Source organism: Tribolium castaneum, chromosome 6, assembly GCF_031307605.1.
Source record: "Tribolium castaneum strain GA2 chromosome 6, icTriCast1.1, whole genome shotgun sequence".
Taxonomy (NCBI): Eukaryota; Metazoa; Arthropoda; class Insecta; order Coleoptera; family Tenebrionidae; genus Tribolium; species Tribolium castaneum.
Genome location: NC_087399.1, coordinates 11,096,382 through 11,121,042, shown reverse-complemented (window position 1 = coordinate 11,121,042; position 24,661 = coordinate 11,096,382). Strand labels below are relative to the sequence as shown.

The 24,661-nt window shown below is 29.6% G+C and overlaps 2 protein-coding genes and 1 long non-coding RNA gene across 10 annotated transcripts in view; 1 reads left to right on the top strand and 2 right to left on the bottom strand.

The window, feature by feature from the left end:
• The window catches only part of l(2)gl (lethal (2) giant larvae), a 35,335-nt gene extending 21,625 nt beyond the window's left edge, over nucleotides 1-13,710 (top strand). For 4 of the 7 annotated variants that reach the window (XM_015982243.2, XM_008201761.3, XM_015982245.2 and 1 more), the window contains 5 exons: nucleotides 2,457-2,976; nucleotides 5,158-5,398; nucleotides 9,286-9,523; nucleotides 9,637-9,677; nucleotides 12,998-13,710. In XM_015982243.2, coding sequence (XP_015837729.1) covers nucleotides 2,457-2,976; nucleotides 5,158-5,398; nucleotides 9,286-9,523; nucleotides 9,637-9,677; nucleotides 12,998-13,090 — 1,133 coding nt within the window. In that variant the 3' untranslated portion in view covers nucleotides 13,091-13,710. The remainder of the gene's footprint in view (nucleotides 1-2,456; nucleotides 2,977-5,157; nucleotides 5,399-9,285; nucleotides 9,524-9,636; nucleotides 9,678-12,997) is intronic. The other 3 variants (NM_001293598.1, XM_015982247.2, XM_015982246.2) reach the window with 3 other exon arrangements.
• Nucleotides 6,333-7,327, bottom strand: LOC107398385 (uncharacterized). Of its 2 annotated transcripts, none has more exons than XR_010334720.1 (2): nucleotides 6,929-7,327; nucleotides 6,333-6,873 (listed from the first exon to the last, which is right to left on the bottom strand). It is a non-coding gene; the product is annotated as an uncharacterized LOC107398385 (long non-coding RNA). The 2 variants fall into 2 exon arrangements; XR_010334719.1 differs by having other exon boundaries at nucleotides 7,042-7,327.
• Nucleotides 13,711-17,704: 3,994 nt separating the features above from the next.
• stg1 (stargazin-like protein) overlaps nucleotides 17,705-24,661 on the bottom strand; it is a 415,841-nt gene continuing 408,884 nt past the window's right edge. The window contains exon 7 of the mRNA XM_064357655.1: nucleotides 17,705-18,087. Coding sequence (XP_064213725.1) covers nucleotides 17,814-18,087 — 274 coding nt within the window. The 3' untranslated portion in view covers nucleotides 17,705-17,813. The remainder of the gene's footprint in view (nucleotides 18,088-24,661) is intronic.

The following is a 24,661-nucleotide window of genomic DNA, read 5'->3' as shown; positions in this document are numbered from 1 at the left end:
TGTTGCAGATTATTACTAAAAACACTTTCAAATTCGTTGCTAACAGATAACAGTCTTTCTGGATTAGTGTGTAATTTACTAATTGCTTGATAGACGGAGAAAAACTAATGATAAAATATTGTCAAAAAAAGATTTAAAAATTTCAAATTTGCACTTTGTTTCTAATTTTTCGAAATGATTTGAAAACCGCTGATCGTAAAAAAAACGTAATGTGAGAGTAATTTGTTGAGAATTAAATTTTCTACAAAAAAGTCTGTGACACCAATTGTTTCTATCTTCAACGATTAGGTCTGAACGACGTTGAAGAGACAATACGTTGCATTTTTACCGATGGTTAAGATTTGGAAAATTTATTTAAGCTTAAACCCAAGTCAAATACAGTTTGATAACTTTTTTGTTTTTTCGATAATTTAAAGCTTATTTTAGCTGAAAGAAAAACCATTTAAAGTGTTAATGTAATATCTTCGTAATTTAAAATGTTTTTGGCGAAGAAATCTTTTGAAATACTGAATGAAATCTTTTGAACAAGTAAGCTTCTGACTCTAGTAAGATCTAAATAATCCAAAATTAACTGAAATAATGTAATTCCACTGAATTACAGTCACAGTTTGGTAATATTTTTCGCTTTTTTTTTGTTAAACTAAGAGAGGTTTTTGCTCAAAAATTCATTTAAATCGCCAGTAATAGTAAAAAATAAATTAATTAATTAAAAAAGTACCTAACCGAGTTTTATCGACGAAGAAATCTTTTGAAATATTGAATAAAATCTCTTGGAACAAATTTAGTGACTGAATTAACGTAATTCCCACAGAATTTGGTGATTTTTTCACTTTTTTCGATAAAATAAGCGAGATTTTATTTAAAAAATCCGTCAAAAATTGTTCACAGTAGAGGGAAATTATTTCTGACTTCAATTAGGCTCTGAATAATCAGACTTGACTTAGATACGGTAGTTCAGACACAGTTTGCAGACTTTTTCGGTTTTTTGAAAATAAAGGAGGTTTTTGTTGAAAAAACAGTCTAGAAATTGGTCCTTATAAGGGTTATTCAAAAGTGTTGGACAATTTCTCGGATGGTGATACAGAATATCAAACTTCTTTGACAAAATATTGTTTGAACCATTTTTCACGAGACACAGCTCATCAAAGTTAGAATTTTTAACTTAAGTTTTTGGATCTTCAGATTATAATTTTTTGTCTTTATTTAGCGGAAACGACAGCTCTTGCAACAATAAACAGATATCTGTTGAAAAAACTACAAATTCATGTCTTAGATATACAAAGCAATTAGAAAATTTCCAAACTTGACAATACTTAAATTTGACATCGTCGGAAACAAAAGAGGGAAAACAAATTAAATTATGGTTTGTATTAAAAATTAAAAAAACTTGATGTAAAAAAATCTGACTTTATTTTTGTGCTTAACTGCATATCTTTTATTACTACTCGAAGAGTGTGTAATGCGATAACGTAATTTGTGGGTAATTTATCGTACATATTTTTGATAAATCTTTTGAAATATTGGAGGAAAAAAACTTATATTATTTTTGTCTTATTGTATTGTTTCGGCACGTTTCTCAGCCATATGCGCAATTACTATTTAATTTTGCCAACTGGTTTTTGTAATTTACCTATATGAATTTTTAGAATGAAACTTTTAATTCTAAACTTACTTATATAATTTTGAAAACTACTTTTACTGTAATGTGTAAACTTTTACATTCTGGTTATATTGGCTTATGTGTGACATACTGTCTTAGATATCAATAATAAATCTATTCTCTTTTATTACCACTGATAATTTCGTCAACAATAACCTGATATTTTTTTTAATATTCAGAAAATGGTGTTACTTTTTTTTTGTTTAAGCTCTTTTGGCTTTGAAAAGAGGTTTTGAGCAAAACTTTGCTAAATCAGAACCTTACATTTGCTTCTTATGATAATATAGTTACCAGTTTATCCATATTTTTCAAAATTCTGCGAATCTGGTTAAAAATAGAACAAAAAATATAAACAACAAAGACGTAGAGAATTAAATTTGCTACATCCTCTTTAACTGTTTAGGTTCTGGTTAATTTTGAATTGTATTGGACCTAAATTGTTAAAGACAGAGGAGACATGGTCTTGGGCACATTTTCTAAAAACATTTTAATCCTCTACAACTTGTTCCTTACACATTTTTCATATCTTCAACCATATTGAACACGTTTTGACAAATATGAGATTAGTAAAAGATTGAAATTGTTTTAGAAAGTTAGGACAAAGTCCAATTTCGTTTTGTAATCACATGCAACATTATAATACTTTGCTTTCATTTTTCTCAGGTTTTAAAAATGTCTAATAAATTTTTCGATGATATTGTTCGATAAAATATTTGTACGTCGTGTCGTATCCTAATTTTTAGGTATTCCTAAGTTATATAAATTACCAGTGCACTGTCACAATCCTCAATTGTAGTACAAAACACGAACCCAACTTTATGGGCTGGAACCAACAACGGAACCGTCTATACCTTCACGATAACGGTTCCATCTTCGACGAAACGCGAAACGGACGACGTCACCTGTCACATCGCCAAGGAAATTCAGTTAAAGCATCGAGCGCCAGTTATTGCCATTGCGGTGCTTGATGGTGCAAACAGACCTCTGCCAGAACCACTGGAAGTTGAAAAGGGGGTAGCACCACTTCCAGATACCACACAACCTCATCGAGTGATTATTGCATCAGAGGAACAGTTTAAGATTTTTACTTTACCGGCGGTTAAAGCGTTCTGTAAATTTAAGTTGACGGCACAAGATGGTGCAAGAGTGAGACGGATGGCTTTTGCTACGTTCAGTTGTAAAAATCCCGATACGGATGCGACACATTCCGAAATTGATTTGTTGTGTCTGACGAATATCGGAGAGTGCCTTGTTTTTAGCATTCCGGATTTGAAGAGACAGTTGAATGCCGCGGCGATCAAGAGGGAGGATATCAAGTGAGTTGTTATTTTATTGTTTTGTTTTAAGACGACGAATTGCGTCAAGGATTTATTTAAACATTTCGCAGCTTTCTAGTATAATATACGACGACGCTACACAGGATGATTCTTTTAGGGCCTAGATTAAAAACTTTTTTAATTTCTAATAAAGCTAGAGCTTTAAAATTTTATATACGATCCAAATCGACAATTCTGAGTTTAACTAAATTTAAATAGTAACCATACATTTTTATTGCATATTTAAACTCAACTTCTCAAGCATATGTAATTTTTCTTTGTTTAAATTTTTATTTGCAAGGGTTTATCTAAGATATCACAGTCCTTAAACCCCCTGCGATAAGTGATTATTTTTTTGCATTCGATAACTGAAGGTTTGAAGAGTTGTGTAGAATTTTGGAAATTGTCAAATGTCAAAATTCATGGCTAATATGATGGTTTTCAAAAAACTGCTATAAATCAGTTTTTTCAAATGGAACAACCCTATTTTCTGAACGGCAATCGAAAGAATATCGATATTTATGGTGACTTTAATCAACACGTCCTTACACTTTTTGAAAGAAATTACAATAAACGAATATAACTTCACAATTTTCATAGTTAATCAAGTAAACCACGTAAAAGAGTCAACAATTGTCATACTTCAATATTTTATTTAGTCTTTAGCTGGTTCATTATCAAATAAGCAGTAAAATAATAATATTTAATTATAGTTTGTTATAACTTAGTGAATTATGTAAAATAACTCAGTCTGTCTGCCATCGAATTTTGAACTTTTTGAATGAAAACGGTGAACAAATAGGACATTTCTTTAAATTAATAGCACAGTTTTAAGAAGCGAATTCAAAAATGCAATTAACATATGTGGTTGCTATTTAAAATTTAAATTTCTCGTAGTTTCTGAAATTCACTCATTTTGAAAATAATTTAGTTGAACTCAAAATGGTCGATTTAAATTGCTGTCGATGAAGTTTGCAAGCGAGCGAGTGGTGTAATCATCTGAGGTAATAATCTCCATTATAGCGAGTTGTAGTAAAGGAAAATACAATTGTGACAATTTGGGGTTTGCACAAATATTCAACTTATTGATAATTTTCTTTCAAAAAAGGACCAAAAATAAGTTTATTTTTTGTTGGTTAATTAATATTTTGTAATTTTAGTTTTTATTTCTTATTTTATATTGGGTAATGGCTTGTATGCATTTTTTTTATATAATATTTATAAAAGTTAATCGCCCTTTATTAAATAAAATGTCTGTTGTCATAAAAAAATGATGTCATTACTCAAAAGCAAATGACATCATAAATGTAGCATTTATAAAAAAATTGAAATTGACATTTTGGAGGATTTTTGTGAAAAATAATAAAAATATGAATTTTATTCATCACTTTTCTTGGAAACTCTGGAAGTAACAATAACGTGGAAAGAAAGAAAATGTGAAAAAGATCGAATATCTACATTAATTGTCTCTAAAATGTATATTTTTTTAAATAATTTACTACACTGCTTTGGTTTTCTACATAAATGAGCCGAATTTCAAAGCTATTGATTAATTAGTTGATTTACGAAAACGATATTTTCTTATTTGTATGTATCTTTTGAAAAACACGAATTTCATAACTGTTGCTTTAACGTGGAAAATATAATTAACCTAATAATTGGACTGTTGGACTACTCAAGTCATCGCAGTTTCATTACCAAGTTTTCCTAGATCTAGTATTTATTCAGCAAAATATCTATAATAAATTCTTTTTTTTTTTAAAGACAGATCTAACGAAACAGGCCAATTAACTCATTTCAAAGCATAGTTTTGTTTAAATTAAACCTTTTTTAACAAGGGCAATTCTCGTTAAAATGTAAGCTTAATCTATAGAAGTATGCTGAAAAATACAAGCTTACTAGTTTTGTGATTTGGTCAATTGTTAAAAATGAAAATAATTTTCTCCATTTTTTGACATTGCGATTTCTGCTTTTAACTCAACAAGATAAAAACAAGAAAGAAGAAATCCGAAATGACTACATTTTTGCACAAACTGAAGCATACCTTCAAGGTTCTTAAGTTTTATTATTATTTATTAGTGACCCTTATACTAACATAAAATGTACGAATTTTTAATGTTTATTACTAAAGTCTGTTGTTTGTGCACCCATTGAAAATTTAAAATAACTTTTCTCTCTCAGTGGAATTTCGTCGTTGGTCTTCACGAAAAGCGCCGAAGCACTTTATTTGCATTCCTCATCGGAGCTTCAAAGAATATCTTTGTCAGCTACATGTGCAACTACTGCCAGATGTTACCTCCCTCAGCCAGTGGGAGAGAAAGAGGACGCTGCTTCTGATGCCGGTTCAGAAGGTGAACGGCAAGAGGGACAAGACGTACCGCCGTTAGTTAACGGAAATGCCGAAGGAAGCGTTGGCGATAAGGTAGGAAACTGAGTACGGGGCGATTTTAGTGCAATTAAGGAAATATGTAAAACTAACGTTCTAGTAGTGTTTAGCTGTTATTTTGTTTTGTATATTTTAATTATTTAACCATTTAGTAATATATTATTGGTTGGTACTTTTTTAATGAGCAGTTATAAGATAACAATTTTTATAATAAATTGTATATGAAAAGATGTTTTTATATTTATAGTTCACTCTCATAACCATTGAACCCTTTCATATCCACAAACACATAGCACATCTCTATTTTATTACTTTGCATGCTTTTGTGCACACTTTGTTGGCACAGCAAAAAAATTAGCTGGTGACTTCTAAACTTAGAGTTTTGTGCAAGTTGGTGATGTTGGTTAGAAAAACTGCTGAAGGAGACACAGTAGGTATTGATTTTATTGAGTAACAAAAGTCGATGTGTATGTTTTTAACACTTTAAATAAAATATTACGAAAAATGGCGTTTTTAGTTGATAACAGAGTTGGGGACTTTCTTTGATGGTTGTTTGTAACACTGCTAACCGATTAGGTTTTGTTTGACAAATATGTATTTGACGTAACACAGTGTATAGTTGGTTGTACTTCTGTCAACAACTAGTAGTAAAAATAGAATTCAAAATTGCCAACTCAAACAGACATTTTTGATGACTTGTAAGAGCGGACTTTTTAATTTTTAATTAAAATAATCGCTCTAAACTAAACTGTTCATAATTTAACAATTGTGTTATCTGGTGGTCGATTTTTAATTATAATAAGTGTAAAAATATACCAAATCTTTGAGTCAAAACAAAACCTTGGTTTTGAATGAAATTCTTCTTAAAAAAAAAGGTGGTGTTTCTGCAGAAGAAGCATTTTGAAGACTGCTTTAATTCTCTAATTTTATATTTCCATAGGAAAAAGATGAGGAAGAATAAAAAAAGAAATACTTTCTCAGGGAGTTTTAATTTAGGCACTCAGAGAGCAAATTTGTTTTTTAATTAAGAAGACGTAGGCAATGTTTTTGTTCACAGTTGCTGGCTAAAAAAAGTCATATCAGAGACGAATTTACCAAATCGTTTTATTTTGGCAAAAACTGAAGATTTTTGAGGAAGAACCATTATTTTTTCTTCCTAGTTTATTATAAATGTGCCAAATAGCTTAGAAATGACTGCGAAAATAATGTATTTTGAGCCACTTGCAGGCCATTATATTAAAAATAAATTCACCAGAATGAATCGATAACCCAAGTTTAAAACTCCCAGATTCCATAACCGGACTTTTGTCATTTCCCTGAATAGAAGTATGTAACTAAATGTATTTGAAAAAGTGTGTTGGTAGAAACCCTCGTTTAATTACCTGCAAACCGATCGTTGTTTTCTTTTTTCTATTTTAAATTAAATTTCAATTTTTAATTAAGAAATACCTACTCACATTTCATTTCAAAACAACAGTTTTATCTTTTTGTAAATATTGTTCTTAAATTACCTGAAAACAATTATTATAAATCACAAACTGTTTCGCAATACATTAATTTTCATACAATGCGGTACTTTAGATAAGAGTATAACAATAAATATAAACTACATAAGTTTTCCTTCTATTAATATATTGACTATTCAGAGAAATTTTATTATTACTACTAATAGTGCTAACCTCTTTAACACTTGTAATACACAATTGAAATTAAAAATGTTGTCTTTTACAAGTAAGTCTCTGTTTTCCCCATTTTTCGAATGCAGCGTAAAATTTTCAACCTCGAAAACTATGATTTGTTTTTATGGTTGTGCTAAAACAAACTTTTTAGTTAAGTAATTTTTACCTGTTGAAAACAATTTTAGCTTGGATTTTTCGTTCAAAACACGAAGCACTTCTTGACGCCTTTGTTTGCCGACTGCTCTAATTAGATTGACTCAAAACATGTGACACTAATTGTGTTAAAACCTTGTTCTACTCAGATAAGATAACAGTTATTTATGGAGTCAAGAGGAAAATTAGACATTCTTTTGAATCAAATACTATATTTTTTCTATTTTACTCTAATGTCTGTTAGTAAACTGATTTATTTTACGAACTTTTCTCAAAATAAACCTTAGAAAACTCCAAAATTATATGAAATTTATAAAATTGTGTTATTTTAGCCTTTTCCGAGGAATGTAATTTAGCGAACTTAAATCAAACTATTTGTTTTATTTTGGTCTGTTTTGAATAATTTAGCACGTTTTTGACTTAAAATAATTTGTAAAAAGTTATTTTGGTGTCTTTCAAGAAATTAGTATATTTATTTACAAAGAAACTAATTTATTTCTTGAAATTTTGACAAAATAAGTTTACAAACAACATTAAATCAACAACATTTCGTTCTGTTTAATTTGTTTTTCATCTAAGAAACACATTTATTTCACACAAAATCTTGTCAAAAGTCGTAAAATTGAAAATTGAATTGTTTTAACTTGTTTTAAGAGATTATGCTTATTTTTTTTAAACTTATTTATTTTATCAAATAAGTATAAAAATTACCAGTTTAAATCAAAAGTAAAACATTGACTCGTTTGCTCTTTGTTAACCCAAAAACTCATTTATTTCAACTAAATTCTCTCAAATAAAAAGTCTAAAACTGAAAATTAATAAATTCGAACGGTGTTCGATCAAAAAATTTATTTATTTTGGAAAAAACATTAAACTAGCGTAATGTGCGTTGAGTCAAACTGTTTGGTAAATTAAAAATAGATTTATGTTTAAATTGAACGTTTTAGAAACATTTTTGTTTGTGAGTTTTCACTAATTTTTAAATTTTTCACCAGTTTAACACGTTGTTGAAACAAATTTTTCGACAAAGAAATAATGAAAAATTCGCCGGTTTGGGGATAGAAGTTTTTGCGTTTTTCGCCTGTTTATGCATGTACTCGGTTATTTCTCAAAAATTCTTAAAAAAATTACCAAATTTAATCGAAAACAGTGTGACCCTGCCTCTTTCGAGATCTAAATACATACTTTCGAATTACACATTTAGTTTTTCTGGAGATTTTATCACAAACTACTAACCTACAAGTGTAGTTTACAAAAAATGCTGTCTCGAAGAGAAATAAACGACTTGGGAAAGTGAGTCTTATTTTGACTAATTATGATCTACAAAAAATAATATTTGAATATTTGAAAATTACAGTACATTTTATCGTTTCTTACTGTTTAAAACGTTTTACAGCAGAACTGCGTTAACAACAATCTAAAAAACTACAAAATTTTGACAAGCTCGCTGAAAATTATATTATTAGCCTTATATTTTGTTGAAATACATTTAGAAAACCCAAAAATATATCTGAATTGATGTTATTATTTTGCTCATTTTTTAGCATTTTTTACAAGGTTTATATTTCCGTCTGGTTTTAATTAATTCTTCGATACCTTGAATGTTTTTGGGGCCTAAACATTAACCCATTTCAACCTAGGATTTTTTAAAAGGACGGTTTACACCTGTTTTATCATTTGTGTTTAAATAGCATGTTGCTACTCTTAGGTAGGTGGAGAGACCTAATTATACATTACAAGTGTCAATGTTGAATTCTAAAGTATCAAAACTGGAGCTATCTCAAAAATTAAAAGTGGATTTTTTTATCAATTTTTTGTAGCCCTCTGATCACTAAACCATCAGTTAATGCTGTTTGCACAGAATTTCAACAAAAAATATCTTCCGGGCTATGTGGGTTAAAGAATTTTCTACAACTTTCTTTCTTGTATCTTTAACCGTACTTGCAACGTTAACATTGTGGAAAATATGAAATTTGTCGATTTTCTCGTCTCATTAAGAGAATTTAAACCAATCAATTTTTTAGTCCAGACGGTCAATAAAATGTAGGGGACTGAAAAAGTGGCTAGAAAAAATTTGTTTTTTAATTCCAGGCGGAAGAAGTGCGAGAAAATGGCGAAGAAACTCCCCACAACGTGACAGTTTCTAGCAGCGTCGGCGATATAACAATCGACAGCGTTAAGGATTACCTCGGCTCAGGTGAGGAGCTTAACAGACGCATTTCCGGTATGTGTGTGACGAAGACTGTCACGACAGTCATAAACAGTAGTCAAGACGGTGCCGTAACGTCTTCCAGTACGACCACAACCACAACAAGTGCCCAAGACAACAGTGAGTGTTTGCTTTTGTTTATTTTGTCTTAAGCTTTTTTTCTTGCTCAAAAATATTGTAAAGAGCTTTGTTTATTATTTGCTTTAAATGTGTTCTTTTTGTTGCTTTTGTAGTCATAGAGAGTGACACGGACGGACCTGCACCGACGTTAGAGGTTAGCCCTGTTACACAGTTTTTATTCTAATCGAGCATTGTAGGACTGTTTTCACTTAAATTATATTCCTAACACAATATTAACGTTTCTAATTTTCCAGTTGGCACATGGTCTATTTCTTCGAGACTAACACACGATTAATACAAAAAATAATAGTTTTTGAAAGTGACACATTTTTTGCAATCGATAAATAATCATATAAATCTAATTAAGGTTGCTTTCAAAAACTATGTTTGGGTTGGTCTGTGCTGTAATAATAAATATGGATGGTTGCGTCAAATATAATTACACATTTTGTAGATTTCTATTCAAAAAAAAACAACAATTTTAGGTCATACCATAACAATTAAAATATTAAGTAATGAAAACTTTTGTACAAATTTTCCATAAGTATTTTTTTTCTATAAAATGAATTTCGACTTCACTTGGAATTCCTTGTTTTGATTTTGGTGACGTAATTTTTTTATAATGATTATTTTTTTAAGTTAACAGAATATTGTTTCTGTAACTCACAATATTGGATTTTAATAACATTTTTGTTTGTTTGTATTGCCTCTATTTTTTAAAGGATAGTACACCCAAAATAGAGAAAGTAATTGGATTTTGTAGAAGATTTTTTTCAAAATTGATAAATAAAATATCAAAATTTGTTTTTAAATGCACGATTTTGTCTGGTTTTGCTCTAGTAAGCAATTCGGATTGTTTCGAATTTGACTTAATTTTTCAAAATTAAAACGTGTAACCTTTTTTTATAAAAACTGATGAATAAATTTGCCAAAACTGGTTTTAAACACACGCTTGGCTTGTTCTATTTGATTAAACAGGATTTCTGATGATAATTTAGCAGTTTTTAGATATTTTTTCTAATATACGATACAAAAAGTAAGAACTTAGGTTTTAGAATGGGCGACCTTTCTGCGTGTTTCATTTACCTTAATTTTTCAAAATAATTTGTTTTATTAAAGATTTCTTCAAACTTTATGAAGAAAATTGTGAACTATGATTCTAAATAGACAGTTTTGTCTCGTTTTGCTCAATTGAACAAGATTTGTTTATACCACTGACCTTACAGTTGTGAAATTAGATTCTAAACATTTTATTTCGACTTTTTGGGTTTAATTTTACATAATTTTTCAAAAAAATTGATTTAAAGTAAGCTTAAAATTGCAAAAAACTGGTTTTAAACAGAGGTTTTGGTTTATTCTGCTCGATTAACTCGATTTCTGATGATAATATTAATTATTTTTAAAGATTTTTTCTAAACGATATACAAAAAATAAGAAATTAGGGTTTTATAAGGGTATTTCCGCGTGTTCCATTTACCTTAATTTTTGAAAATACCTTTTTTATTGGAAATTTGATCAAACTTGATGAAGGAAATAGAGAACTAAATACATTATTTTGACTCGTTTTGTTCGATTGAACAAAATTTTCTTATTTTTTAAATATTTGTTTAAACCCTTGAACAGAAAGTTGTGAAATGTTATTCTAAACATTTTATTTTGACTTATTTCGTTTAGATGACTTATAGTTTTACTTCCTGGGACACATTCTATAAAGTAAAATAAATGTAAAATAAATAATTTTGTCTTTTTAATCTGTGAATCTTAACTTTGAACATTATTTTCATAATTTTGACACTAGGTATTTTTTTGTAGTTCGTTCAAGTTTTTTTTAGGTTGAATACTACTTTTTTCTTTTATAAAACTTAGAATTCCAAATATTTTTTTCCGGATACTTTGCCCACATGTTTACAAATGCGATTTATTTTAAAAATTTAGACTTTGTACAAGAAACTCCACTAGATTTGCTGTGTTGAATATTTGCAAAATTTATTTTTGAATAATTGAATATTTTTATACAAGGTAAGTCCTCTAGAAGTAAGTACATTTTTATTTTTTCAGAAATTTTTTACAGATCTTTATAGTAATTTATCACTAATTTATTATTTAATATTAGGTAGTAATTAAAAAAAATTTTACTAGTCTCAAGATTATCTTTATTTGAATTTTTTATGTTTATTTTATTAATTTATTATTTCGCTGGACTTGCTTTTTTTTCGTAGTTTTTGCATACAACATTTAAGCATTGATTGTTTTAGAGTAATATTAATTAATTAATTATACTCCATTGCATTTTGGTACGTAACTTCTTCTGATGATTTTAAGCTAAACTTTTATTTGTGGATTTGGTAAGTTTTAGAAATTCGTTATTTATTTTTTTGACGAAAAACTTAGTTTTTTAAAAAATGAATTAGTACAAGACTACAAGAAAAGAATACTAGTAAAATAAGATTTTCACCGTTTTAAATAATAGTTACAGAAAAAGTAAAGAATAAAGGACAGTGAGTTATAAAATAAAAAAAGAAATAAAATAAATAAAAGGCGAAGCTATTTTTACAATTATTAATTATTATTTAATAAAAATAAAAATTAAAACATAACTTGTTACTTTAAAGCAAATTCTTCATTTCTTTTAACTATAAGCAGTGAATTTCTAGAATTAGAAAAATATTGTAACATACGTTACATACAGCGTTGGACACATATCATGGTTATAATCGTTAAATCCATTAAAATGCGATTTTTGAAGAGTAAAATTTTTTGGAATTGCTTTTGGTTTCCGAGTTTTTCTTTATTTTTTTTTTTTTCAAATAGCACTTCCCTACGCCGTTTTTTTGGTTGAAGGTTATACTCTAAAAATGAACTTATAATTTTAATAATAGTAGTTTATTATACAAGTAAAGAAAAGTTGTTCATAATGCCAATTCTTTACGTGTGTAATACAATGTTTTCTCTTACAGGTACATCGAGAAATTTTTGTTAAATTTTTTTTTCACCGATCGAATAAAACAATCACCAATAGAATAAAAAAATTACCAAACTAAATAAATAAAACACCAAATGGCCACTTTATTCTATTAGCAAGATAAAAAATTAGTGAACCAATTAGTGTACCATAATAACCACTTGTAGAATAAACGTTTATTATTTCTACTCGTATGTATGGAATAAGCAACAACATTTTTAATACCTATAAGAGAAAACTATAATTTATAAACGAAAATACAAGTGATATACAACATTTTTCAGAAAGTTTAAAATAAAATTTAAAATACATTGGCTACTCTGGCTATGAAAATATACATTTTTTAGAAGAGATATCTGCCAAAAATTTATAACAGTGTATTGAAAAATTTGTATTTGAAACTATCTGGCTCTTCTCAGTTAACTCTTAAATAATAATTGTGGGTTATATTTGACGTTACCTTGTGGATTAACCGTTTAACACATTGTTGCACTGTTTAACTTTCTTTCCAGATTAAGAAAATCCAAGTTAGCGAAATTCTCCGCGCCCCACTAGCATTGGCCGAAGAACTGGATTCGGACGGTCAATTGAACGGAGACGCATAATCGATGAAAATAACAATTGCCATATCAACATGTCCAGTATTTCGTTTGATTTTTCTACGATCGATTCGGATTTTATTGCATGAACGGTTGGTGTTTTCTTAATTTTTAAACCAAAACTTTTTAATTGTGTGTTAAGTATCGTTACTTAGTTTAAGTAAGTATTAAAAATTCCAGTACTTCGTTTGGGACCACGTTGAAAATTTGTGTTAAAAATCGCGGAATACTGCACTTGTTTTTTATATATTTATAATCGTAAGATAAGTGTTAATATCAAAGTTATTTACAATCAATAACAATTGATGTTGGCGTCAAATTGTAAAGTATTTAAAAGGCGTGATTTTTTATATTATTATTGAAACAGTATTCACTGCTTTGTACACGTTTAAGTAACTTATTCAAAAGGGGGATTTAAAGTTAACAAATCGACCATCGTCTTATCAAAAATTTTACACGTTTTTATACAAAATGGTGGAGGTTAACGAATGTGTGTGTGAGTGCATCCTTTATGGCCTTAACATTTCGTTATAATATTTTATATTATGGTATTTTATTCACATTTTATTGAAGATTATATTTATGACAGAAACATCACTGAGTGAATAAAGTTTTTATTGGTACAAGTGTTTTACTACCCCTTCGATTGAAAAACCAAACAAGTATTTCAGTTTGTTTATTCAAATCAACAAATACAAACCAAATGGAGATTGCGACTTTTATTTACACTTAAAATTACAATATACAAGATCAACAATTATGGCACATTATAATAACATTTTTTTTAGATCTGAATTGAGGAAAAATTCATTTGGCTTTTTTAACAAAGTAATAACGCTATTTCAACATTAATAAAAAAATCTACAGTTAGTACAGGATATGTCACCATTAAGTTTTTGTTATTTAATTCTTAAATCTATTAATTATTTTTTATAAAATTGTTTTAATACGTTTAGTTTAGTGGGTGCGTGGTGTAATCAATTTAAGCACCAAAAAGGCTGAATATTGGATAAAAAATTAGTTAGTCTATCAATTAAACCACGCATTGCCGCTTTGATTTTAGATCGCTATATTTTATTAACAATTTTTTCACAAAATGAAGCGTTCCAGGAAGTATTCAGCTACCTATTTTTGTATGATAATCCAAAATTCAATGTGTTTAAAAGAAATGTGGAAAAGGTAAGTACTTGTTTTGTTGGTCGTTGTGAAATGCTCGCCAAATTTAAGATTTGATTGTCATTCGCCAAACCTTAATTAAAGTTTAATTCAGGGTAAGTCTCATTTAAACTTGCTTGCATTGCAATTAAAGGTTCAATAAACCGACCCTATAACAAATTGTAATTAAAAATATTAAATAGTTAAGCCAAATTTTGTGATTTCTAGAGTGTGTTTATTTTGAGATATAGTAAAAAATTCTTTTAGCAGATTATCTGTGTAATGATAATTTAATGAGCTTATTTGAAAAAAATAGTTAGGACACAATAATGGTGAATGCGCCGAGATAGAATTAATTTCTTATCAATTTTGTGTTTAGAGTAAACTTAAAAACAGGATAGATAGTGAAGACAAAACGAATATAAAAAACACAAACATTGATCTTTCCATTTTTTATAACAGTAAAAGTAGTAATAAGTGAGAGTGGAAAATTTACGCTTGGCCGAAAAGGTGTAAGGAAAATAAGTTTATTTTCAAAAGTTTAATCCCTAAAAACTGGAAAAATGGGATTTTAGTTGTTAATAAACAGTTTAATTCTAAATCATTGAAGATGAATTATTAGTAATTAATTACAATTAATTAATAATAAACCGTCACACAATGTCCTGGTCTTTTTTCTATAGGTTTCAAATGGATTCTGAATTTTAGTTTTGGTTTCGAGTTATCTATACTTTTTTTAAATTCTTTGTTGTTCACCTTCTTTAAAATCTGAAACAGGGAACTTAAAAAAATAGTTTACAAATCCTAAGAGCCGGTTTATAGAACCGTCATTAATTTAGTCCGTAATTAAATGCGTGATTAACTGATCACATAATCTTCTCTTAATTGAACAATTTTGATTGTTCCATTCGCTTTATTAACTTTTAGCAACGTGTTAAATTTTAATGGAGCTTTCTATAAACCGGCCTTTAGTCTTTTAAGTTACTGTTGGAGAACTTCCAAGTATTCATAACTCAATTTTTCCATTTGAAATGTTCTAATTTTTATTTCATTTCTCCTATGTTTAATATTAGCTGTTTCAAAACTATAAAAATGCCAACGTCGCATTTTACCAAATAATTTTTTTAATTAGATTGATAAAATTGTAAAATAGTTATTAATGATTAGACATCTCATTGAAAGTATAAATTACATTAGCTATTATTTCTTTTAGCGGCATGAATAATTTATATCTGCTAATTTCGAGAGGAAAATGCGACGTTGGCGTTTTTATAATTTTGAAACAGCTGATACGTAGTTTTCAAATTATTCTAACGTTTTGCTGACATTGAGAAATTCATTAGCTAGTGCTCTTTTTGATGGAAACAAAAAAAAGATATAGAGGAATCATAGTTTTTTCAAGATTAAATTTGTTTCGTATTTACGGAGAGTAGGTTAACAAAATTTTGGCCAGTATTTCAGTCGCTTATTCAGTGAGAAATATCTTTTTTGCAAAATATCCCACAATGTTGAACGCTGATTTTAAAATTCCAAAAAGATATTTTCTTTACGCTCTAGTATCTGAGATGGTAACTTAAGTTAACATTTCTTTAATAAAGGACACAACTTTTAGTCATCTACTATATATTGTCATTTAGTCATCTATTGCCTCAGATTTTTTTGATGTTGTTGAATGGTTGTTGATAAACTGCCAACAGATTTTTTTTATCAGCTCTAGTTTTTAATACATAGGTAACTCTTGTTAGCACTTTCATAAGCTCTAAAATGCAAATTCGAACTGATGGCCAAATTTTGAAGTCACATTTAAAATCTACACTCCAAAAATTTAATATAAAATTAACTACTGGTAAATTTGCAACTACAGACAAAAAGTGAAATTTTGTAAACCAGTATAATCAATTCATGATTAGGTAATAAATTAAATTTCTCTAAATTTGTGGTTTCTTAACATTATTTCGAACTTTGAGAACGCCAAAGGAAAGACCTTAGTTAGTGTCCTAGCTTTCTCTTTCAAATACCCAAATACGATTTGAACACAGTAAAGTTTTCGAATTTTAGTGGAATATCAAAGATTTTTTTTTAAAAGTGTAATTATCCCGAAAACAGCAAAATGTAGACTTAGGGTAAGCGGATGAAAATTTCCTTAAAATATACTAGAGTAATCCAAAAACACAGCGAAAAACCTAACTTTCTATTCAAAATAATAACATTTTTGTGCTCCTTATACTTTCGGACATTTTAACGCAAATTGTATTTTCTTTATGTAAACATTCTTTGACCTCCTGTGATCCTAAATAATAATCATGTTTGCAAAACTGAAACAAAATAATTATTTGTTGACGAAATCGATTATTAATCTACTGCGTGATTCAAAAGTACCAAACAATTTCTCGGGTACTGATAAAGGACATCAAACTAAATTAAAAGTTTCTATGACAAAAATTGTTTGATCTTTTTTAACGAGATATAGCTCTTCGAAGTTCAAAATTAAATTTTTAAGTAATTTTTTTATGCTTCAGATAGTATTTTTTTGACTTTAGTTAACAGAAACGACAGCTTTTATAATATTAAACAATCGCCTGTTGAAAAAAATCAACAATTAATGTCTAATGATGTGCAAAACAATTAAATTTGACGTTTTAGGATACAAGAGAGCAACAATCAATACCTTTGCTAAGGAAAACAAATTAAAAATTATATAAAAAAGTTGCTTGAAAAAAAATCTGATTTTATTTTTATGCTTATCTGAACGTCTTTTATCACAATGCGAAAGTTTGTCCGACACTTTTGAATCACTCTGTATACTGTTTAAAGCATGTACGAGCAGTAGCGAGTGAGATTATTAATCGCTTATTAACAAACGAGTTGATTACTACATTTTTCCAAACTCTTTTATTCTGGTAATAAAATTTGAAATACCAAATTAAAAACAATTTCGTCTTTTTCATTTTTTTTCATTTCATATTAGAATTTACAGTGAATTAAGTGCAAGAAAACGGTGACAATTTGCCAATTTACCAATTGTGGGTAATCTTAAAGTGATAAAGTATAATGTATGAGGGTTATTTTGCATTATTTTTCAAGTGTTGGTAGTGGTTTTGTGTAAATTGTGTTCATGAACGGTTGCCAGGAGCCACAGAAATTGTACCTCAAGGAACTATTTAGCGTGCAATCTCTATACACTTACTGACTTAAAAGAGGTAGGTGATGAATTTTTGTAAATTCCTTAGTTTAACGGTGAACGAAAACTTTTCTTTTTAATACTTCGTATTTAATTAACTAAATATATTTTTTAAATAAGTTTAAAAACAAAATATCTTCGTTCCGAGAATCGGCTGATTACTTCTCTGTTAACGCTTCACCTTGTGCTTAAATAAACCGAACCGCCCAACCTATAATAAAATATTTCCTTCCGTCGTCACATAACTTTTGATGATGCTTCAATGGATTTGATTAAAGTCTAGAACGTTTGAGTAAAAATTTATTTCGACTAGATCGCAAAATATCACACGAACGTCCACGAAATGAGCATTCTCATTCTTTCCCAATTGTACAAAAACGCGTTTCGCCACTTTCAGACTGGCGTAGTCCTCCGCAAAGTATCACTGTCAAAAGTTTTTCTGGCGGTGCCGTTTCGCGACCCGATCGAGACACTACTTTGTGCCCTCAGAGGCAGCGGCTGGTCCAAATCGAATGTGACGAACTCGTGCTGCATACTCGGGGAGTAGTCTTCGTACGGCTCGCCGATGAACTCGTCGCAGTTGACGTCGGCTGTTGTTGACACCGTGTTTGTGGTGATGTCTCGCGGGAAGTGACGGCCTGCGATGGGGGGCTCTCTCCCAACAGGGCTGCAATCAGCAATTATTTCACTTTTTTAATACAATCTGCGAGTTAAAAAAGTGTTGATCGACAAGATATAGACTCGAAAAACCATGCAAATTTTGAAAAAAAAAAAAAGTTATAGGTACATCATAATTATCACTGCGGATCTTTTTCTATTGTCAGTTCTGACCTCCTCACGAATTACTGTAGAAGTTTTCAGATTTTTATATAAAGGGTGTCCAGTTCAGCTTTCGTCTTCTATAGCTCAGTTATTATTAAAGTTGGAGTTTGGGTATTTTGTAGAAGATATTTATACTCTAGGACACATTTCAGGAAAATATTTTTGATTATACTTAACTGGATTAGTTACAGCTGCCAACATGGCCGCGCTATGACGTCATCTTAGATTTTTTTAAATGCATTATAATTAGAAGCTCTAAAAAAGCCCATTAGTAAGCTTCCCAATTATAAAAGAAATATTATATCGTCCCAAAAAAAACTTGTTATGACATCATGGCGCCGCCATTTTAACCGCCATGACTGATCCAGTTACGTCAAATTTGAGCTCAATTAATATGCTAAGTTACTCACTCTGTAAACCTACTCGCATCAGTTCAGTTTTTCAACATTAATTTTTACTATTTAATGTCATAGTTTCTCATTTTCTTCTACAGTCCGGGACATTTCTATTTGAACATAAAAAATTTGAATTTTCTGACATTTATACGTGTATTCAGCGTCTATGTGAACAAAAAATGTTCTCTCTCTCATTCTATGGTCCTTGAGCTTTAATAAAAGGGACATTTTTTAAATTGGTAGCATTAGAAAATGACAGTAAACAGCTGACTGATGTAAACAATAACACAATAACAAAGGAAATGTTATAATTTTAATCTATATAACCAGTGGCTGCTTTAAAAGTGTGTACTAACGGGATAATAACATATTTACGCAAGTATTTTTGAAGGTAGAAACATTACTTGTCATATAACAACTACTTAGATTATATGATGAGACGGGAATGGCACAACACAGAATTGCAGTCAGTGATTGTGCTGGCGAAAGCTGCTGTGACGTACTGACAGTACTGACTATCGCTGGTTGTACGATTTGTGCAATATGTGATAGATTTTGTGTGAAAAACTGGAAAACAAAGTGCATAACTGCATAACCTCACTTATCGCAGTTTTGCACATTTTGATGATGGGAATTGCGGTTCAAGTAATTATGAATTATAGATGGAGCCCACTGTTTACTTCAATGTAAGTTCACGACATTTACAGATACTTCCTTTATGTTTTTGTCTTTTCTGGTGTAGAGGGTTAACCTTTCTATTTTCATATAAAATTCAAACCAAACGAAATCGAAAAGCTTAATATTGTCATGTTTTTTATTAATTATTAAAGAATTTATTTCAAAAATTACAGATAGTATTTATAATTTGCAGCTGAAGCCTTTTGGGTCCACTTTTTTCGTTGTTATTTCCTGGTAGCCACTCTTGTTTCAAGCAGAATGGGTGTAAAGTTAAAAATAATCCCATAAAATTGTTAATATAACTCCTTTGCACTGGCATGGGGTATTTGAAAACTTACGTTTAACAAATACGTCACAAAGTCTCAGCCATCGTCGAAAAACATAATAAGGGCTTTATAACAAGAAGCGCTTTCTGATTTTACTGTGGACGTGTGGAAGAATAGTGTGAAATATTGCGAAAAACCAACTTTTACTCTTGTTTACATTTTTGTACGTCTCTATCTGAGAGTAGTCTTGTATAAAAAATATAGCCTACTAATAAAGGAAATTAAAGTGTTTTTATTTCTGGGTTGCCCCTAATTCCACTTTGCCGTTGCCAGATAATCAAGACACTGATAATGAAATTGGTGTAAGTGCATCGAATACAAACGTGTTGAATAGATGAATAAAAGAGAGACAACTGCTTTTTTCAAAAAGGCCATTTCAAATTTATTCAAAAAGCACACCCCCATTGAAAATGGTCCATTCACGATGAAGTTTGCTTCCTGCATGACATAGGTCTCGGACACCAATCTCACTGTAAATGGTCTAAATAGGTCTTGCATCTCTAAGACATGGACTCACTGAGAGCGACTTCTGCAGTAGGCTTGAGACCTGCCTGCCTATCTCGCAACAATCTCTGCATTATGATTCCAAATCATTCTATAAAACGCTGTCAATTACAAGCCATGATATGAGGCATGAGGCCGTCTCAGTGTATGTCTTGTGCGGCGCGACAGGACTTAAAGACTAATCCCAAAAGACACAAAAAAAACTGACACAGTTTATCATTTTAAGCCATTGACAGCGTTTTCGAATGTTGGTGCAAAGACTTGTCGCGAGGCAGGTTTCAGCCTTCCGTCAACGTCGGTCTCAGTGAAACCCTCTCAAAGTGATCTCAGCGAAAACCATTCACAATGAGATTGTCTATGAGGCCTATGTCGTGCCGCATGCAGCGAGATATGTCTCATTGTTAATGAAAATAGGGCCTTTTTGTTGTTTAAAGTCGTTTTTTAAAACTTTTGTAGCAAATTTTACTGATGTGGCAGAGAGGGGGCATGCAATTGGAACATGACGATGACCTCCCTAAAAGGCACTTCGAGGCTTTTATGGCCTTTTTAATGCAAATTTCAACTTTAAACCTGACAGTCATATCAAGGTCAAACATAACCTCAACAGTTATCCAGCAACGGTACTTCAAAGCATTTGAAAGTTTCTCCATTTGTTTGCAAGTGTTCTAGTTGGTACATTTTGCTGTACTTTACTACAATAAAGAAATATTTAAATTTTTATTATTGTTTACATTTGTCATCTGTCAAACACATCAAACAACCAAGTTCCCTAAATTTGAGCTCTTATCTAGTTTTTGTGCTCTATATAGTCTCGCGTCAAGGTATGCGCTATGACGTATCTCATATAGAAATGTCCCGGACTATATTTTGTCAGTTATAGAGCGTGCTCAAAAACTGGCGCACCAACTCAATGGTGTGTGGTAGAGAACTGGTTACATATAAAGGTAAAAATAGTAAAAAAATTCTTTGTATTAAAGTTATTGATAAATAACGGATTTTAGATAAATGATATGTGGCAACGTTGTCTAACAGTCATGATCGCAATAGAATTTGAGTAACAATAAAAATAAATCATTTTTGAAACGGTTTCCTAGGAAACAATTCCCAGTGTTGGCACATCTACACACTGTGATTTTTTTGATAGATTTTAATTTTTTTAAATTAAAAAAGCTGTTAAAGTCTGAAAGTAAATTTAAAAATAATTATTCATCGTTTTGTTACGGAACGATTACCTGGTATGAAACACATAAACATAAAAAAATAATGAAAACTAAAGGTGTTAACACAATAAGTTTGTAGCTCCAGATTTTTTAAAATATGACTTTAGGACTTTTTTCAACATTTTTCTCGTAATCTGCACTTGCTTCTCAATAACGTACCACTGAGTTGGTGCGCCAGTTTTTGAGCACCTGTACAGAGTGTCCCAAAAATGGTATGGTGTCATAATCATAATTTATTTAAAGTCAAGCTATTATTTTTTTGTGTTCATTATGATACTTTTTCAGCTTCTTACATGTCCCTAAAGTTTTTTTCAAATCGGTTCAGGGATTACAAAATCTGTTTTACATATTTACTTTTAAAAATTAATAAAAAATAGAAACAGTGCTTGTTTGAAGACATTTTTACTACGTACGTGTTAAAAACAAAGTCTAACATACTTATTAAGTGAGTTTGATTGATTTAAATTACTACAGGCTGTTTATAATGTATTTCCAAACTTGTAAATATTTAGAGCCTTTTATTTTGCTTATTTTAAATGACAACTTCTATTTATTTTTATATCACTATGGGTCTTTGAATGTCTCACTCTTAGAAGTAAAAATGATCAAACATATTATACATTACATTGTGTAATCTATGTGAATCATTCAGTAAATAACCAGTTTAGTTTTTGTGCACAATAATAACAATTTGTGTTGAGTAATAGAAAAACTATCTCTATTGGAAATTTTAAAAATTATTTCTGAAAACTTAACGGCAACATTGCAGTGTAACAATGCAATGTTTATTGAAATTTATAACATCGATTCACAAAATTATATTCAAAACTTCAATATTTTATTATTTGAAACGTCAGTCCAGTGCTGACATTCAAAACATGTACTTGATAGTAGGACAATGTAGAGGTAATTTTAGCATTGCTTTAAGACTGTATGCAGAGACAAACCAACAGAGAGGGCGATCGACTAAAAAAGTCTTTCAAAGATGGATCAACAAATTTTGGATTTCTGGATGTACATCCTATATATTGTCAAAAATTAATATCTTAGATTAAGTTTTATGTTGCTAAATTTCTGCCAATAGGTAATAAATATCCGCAACAATTTTTCAAATCTTAAAAAGATTTATCATGTTTGGCAAGCAGTTTTTTGAGCTAAATTACTCAGAATTTGCTGCTGAAGTCAGGAAAGCAGATAACACACAAATAAATAGGTACCTGAATGTAATTCTTTATATTTTTTTATTCCTTCTGTTTATACATTGTTAGTGTCACTTTTTTTGCTTGAGGGAAAAAACAGCTTAAAAGAGTTTAATGTTTTGATGAAACTTGTTAAAATAACTTATTAGCTGTTTCTAAACTATAAAAACGCCAACGTCGCATTTTACAAAATCATTTTTTTAAATAATTAAAAATTTTAAATAAGGTTGATAGTAATGTAAAATTGTTATGAATGGTTAAATCTCTCATTTAAAGTATAATTTACATTAGCTTACAAGTACACGAATAATTTGTAACAGCAAATTTTTAGAGAAAATGCAACGTTGGCGTTTTTATAGTTTTGAAACAGCTAAGAACTAACATTTAGATCTAGTTTTGTGAGCTTTTTGCTTATTTGGCAAAACCCAACAAAATAAGTAAGTTTTTGTCGCTCAAAATTGTCTAAGATAACGAAATTTGTTCTAATTCAGTTTTAAAATAGCTCCATATTCAGAGTGATTCTAGTGCTTCTAGTGTCACTGACAATTTGTTTTTTCAAAATATCTTGCTACTTTGTTCACCATTATTTATATAGTCTACAAATTACTAGCAAAAGTAAATTAGGCGACACCAAAAGTATCATCTTTTTAAAAATAAAACGCGACATCAAAGTTTTGACACCTGAAAATTTCCTGACTCTAAGGCGACCGTTTAAAACATTCAGAACTAATAAATTTAAAATGAGATTTTTATCTAGGGTTTGTTTTATCTGAAATGACCATGTAATTAGTTACAGGGTGATTCGAATTTGATGTTCTATTTAGACTTTTTGGTTTTTGTATAGCTGTCTAACGGGCCTTTTAAAAGTTCGATGTCAAATGAGTGGTAGATTGTAAAGAAATAATACTGTTTACCGTAGTAGTTTTGACTGTACGATACGAATGTTTTAAACTATCTATGAAAATGAAATAAAAAAGTTTGTCGTTTTTATAATCAAAATTAAAAAGAAGTGCCCACTATAACATTATGGCAAAAAATTGAAATGTTTGAAAGCAACACAACAAGTCGTATTGTTTAAGGCGGATTTTACAAGAGAAATGTTTAAATAAAATATATTGCTATAACCACACTACATGGAATTTTTACAAATTTAAAAAAAAAATACATGTTTAAAAATGGTGAATGCGCCGGGATAATTTTTATTTTGTGCAATTTAAGTGAAATTGTATGTTTTTGTTCAAACATCTTGAGAACGAGTTTGAACTTATTTGATAATAACTACAATTACAATCACTCATCTCTTTTTTTTTAACCAACTATACCATAAAATTTTAGTTCTAATTTTTTTTTGTTGTGAAACAAAAAATCAAGATGAAACCAAGACCAAAATGGTAAACGAGTTAGTTCTTCTGGATTTCGTTTGAAATAATAAAAACGAAATTTGTAAATTTTCTTTTTTCCAGTAATTCTAAAACTAAAACACATCAAATTTTCTTTCAGATAATTTTCAGCATAAAAATAGGCAATTTTGCCTTAATTTAACCGACCTCGCATGTCTTATAATAAATAACTGAGATCTTGAAAAATGAACACCCTGTATATCTTTTTTGGAATCTTACTGCAGTATCAGAAATGTTTATTATTTTCTTGAACGTAACAGAAGTGCATGTGCATACGTTGTAACTCTGTAACAAAATAAATTTAGTAACTTTGCCAAACGGAAATTTTTTGCTGTCAAAACGCGTTGATTATTTATGATAAAATGGTTTAACTTGAAAGATAACAAAGTCAATATCTGAATCTACATGTTCATCAAGGAGATTTTCACAGCATTTTTTGAAAATATGTAATGATGTAGTAATGTTATGAATCAGTTTTGTATACGTTAAAGTGGTACTCTGAGTCTTTTTAGTCCCGTCTTTGTTCTTGCAAATATAACAAGCTAAATAAATCTGGTTTTATTAATTGGATTAATTAATTGGATTAATTGTTTTGACATAATTAAAACCGGATTTTAACAACTGATATTTTTTCGCTATATCTTTTTTGTGTATTGGATAAAAACATCAAATTGATTGAAGAATAGCAAAATCGACT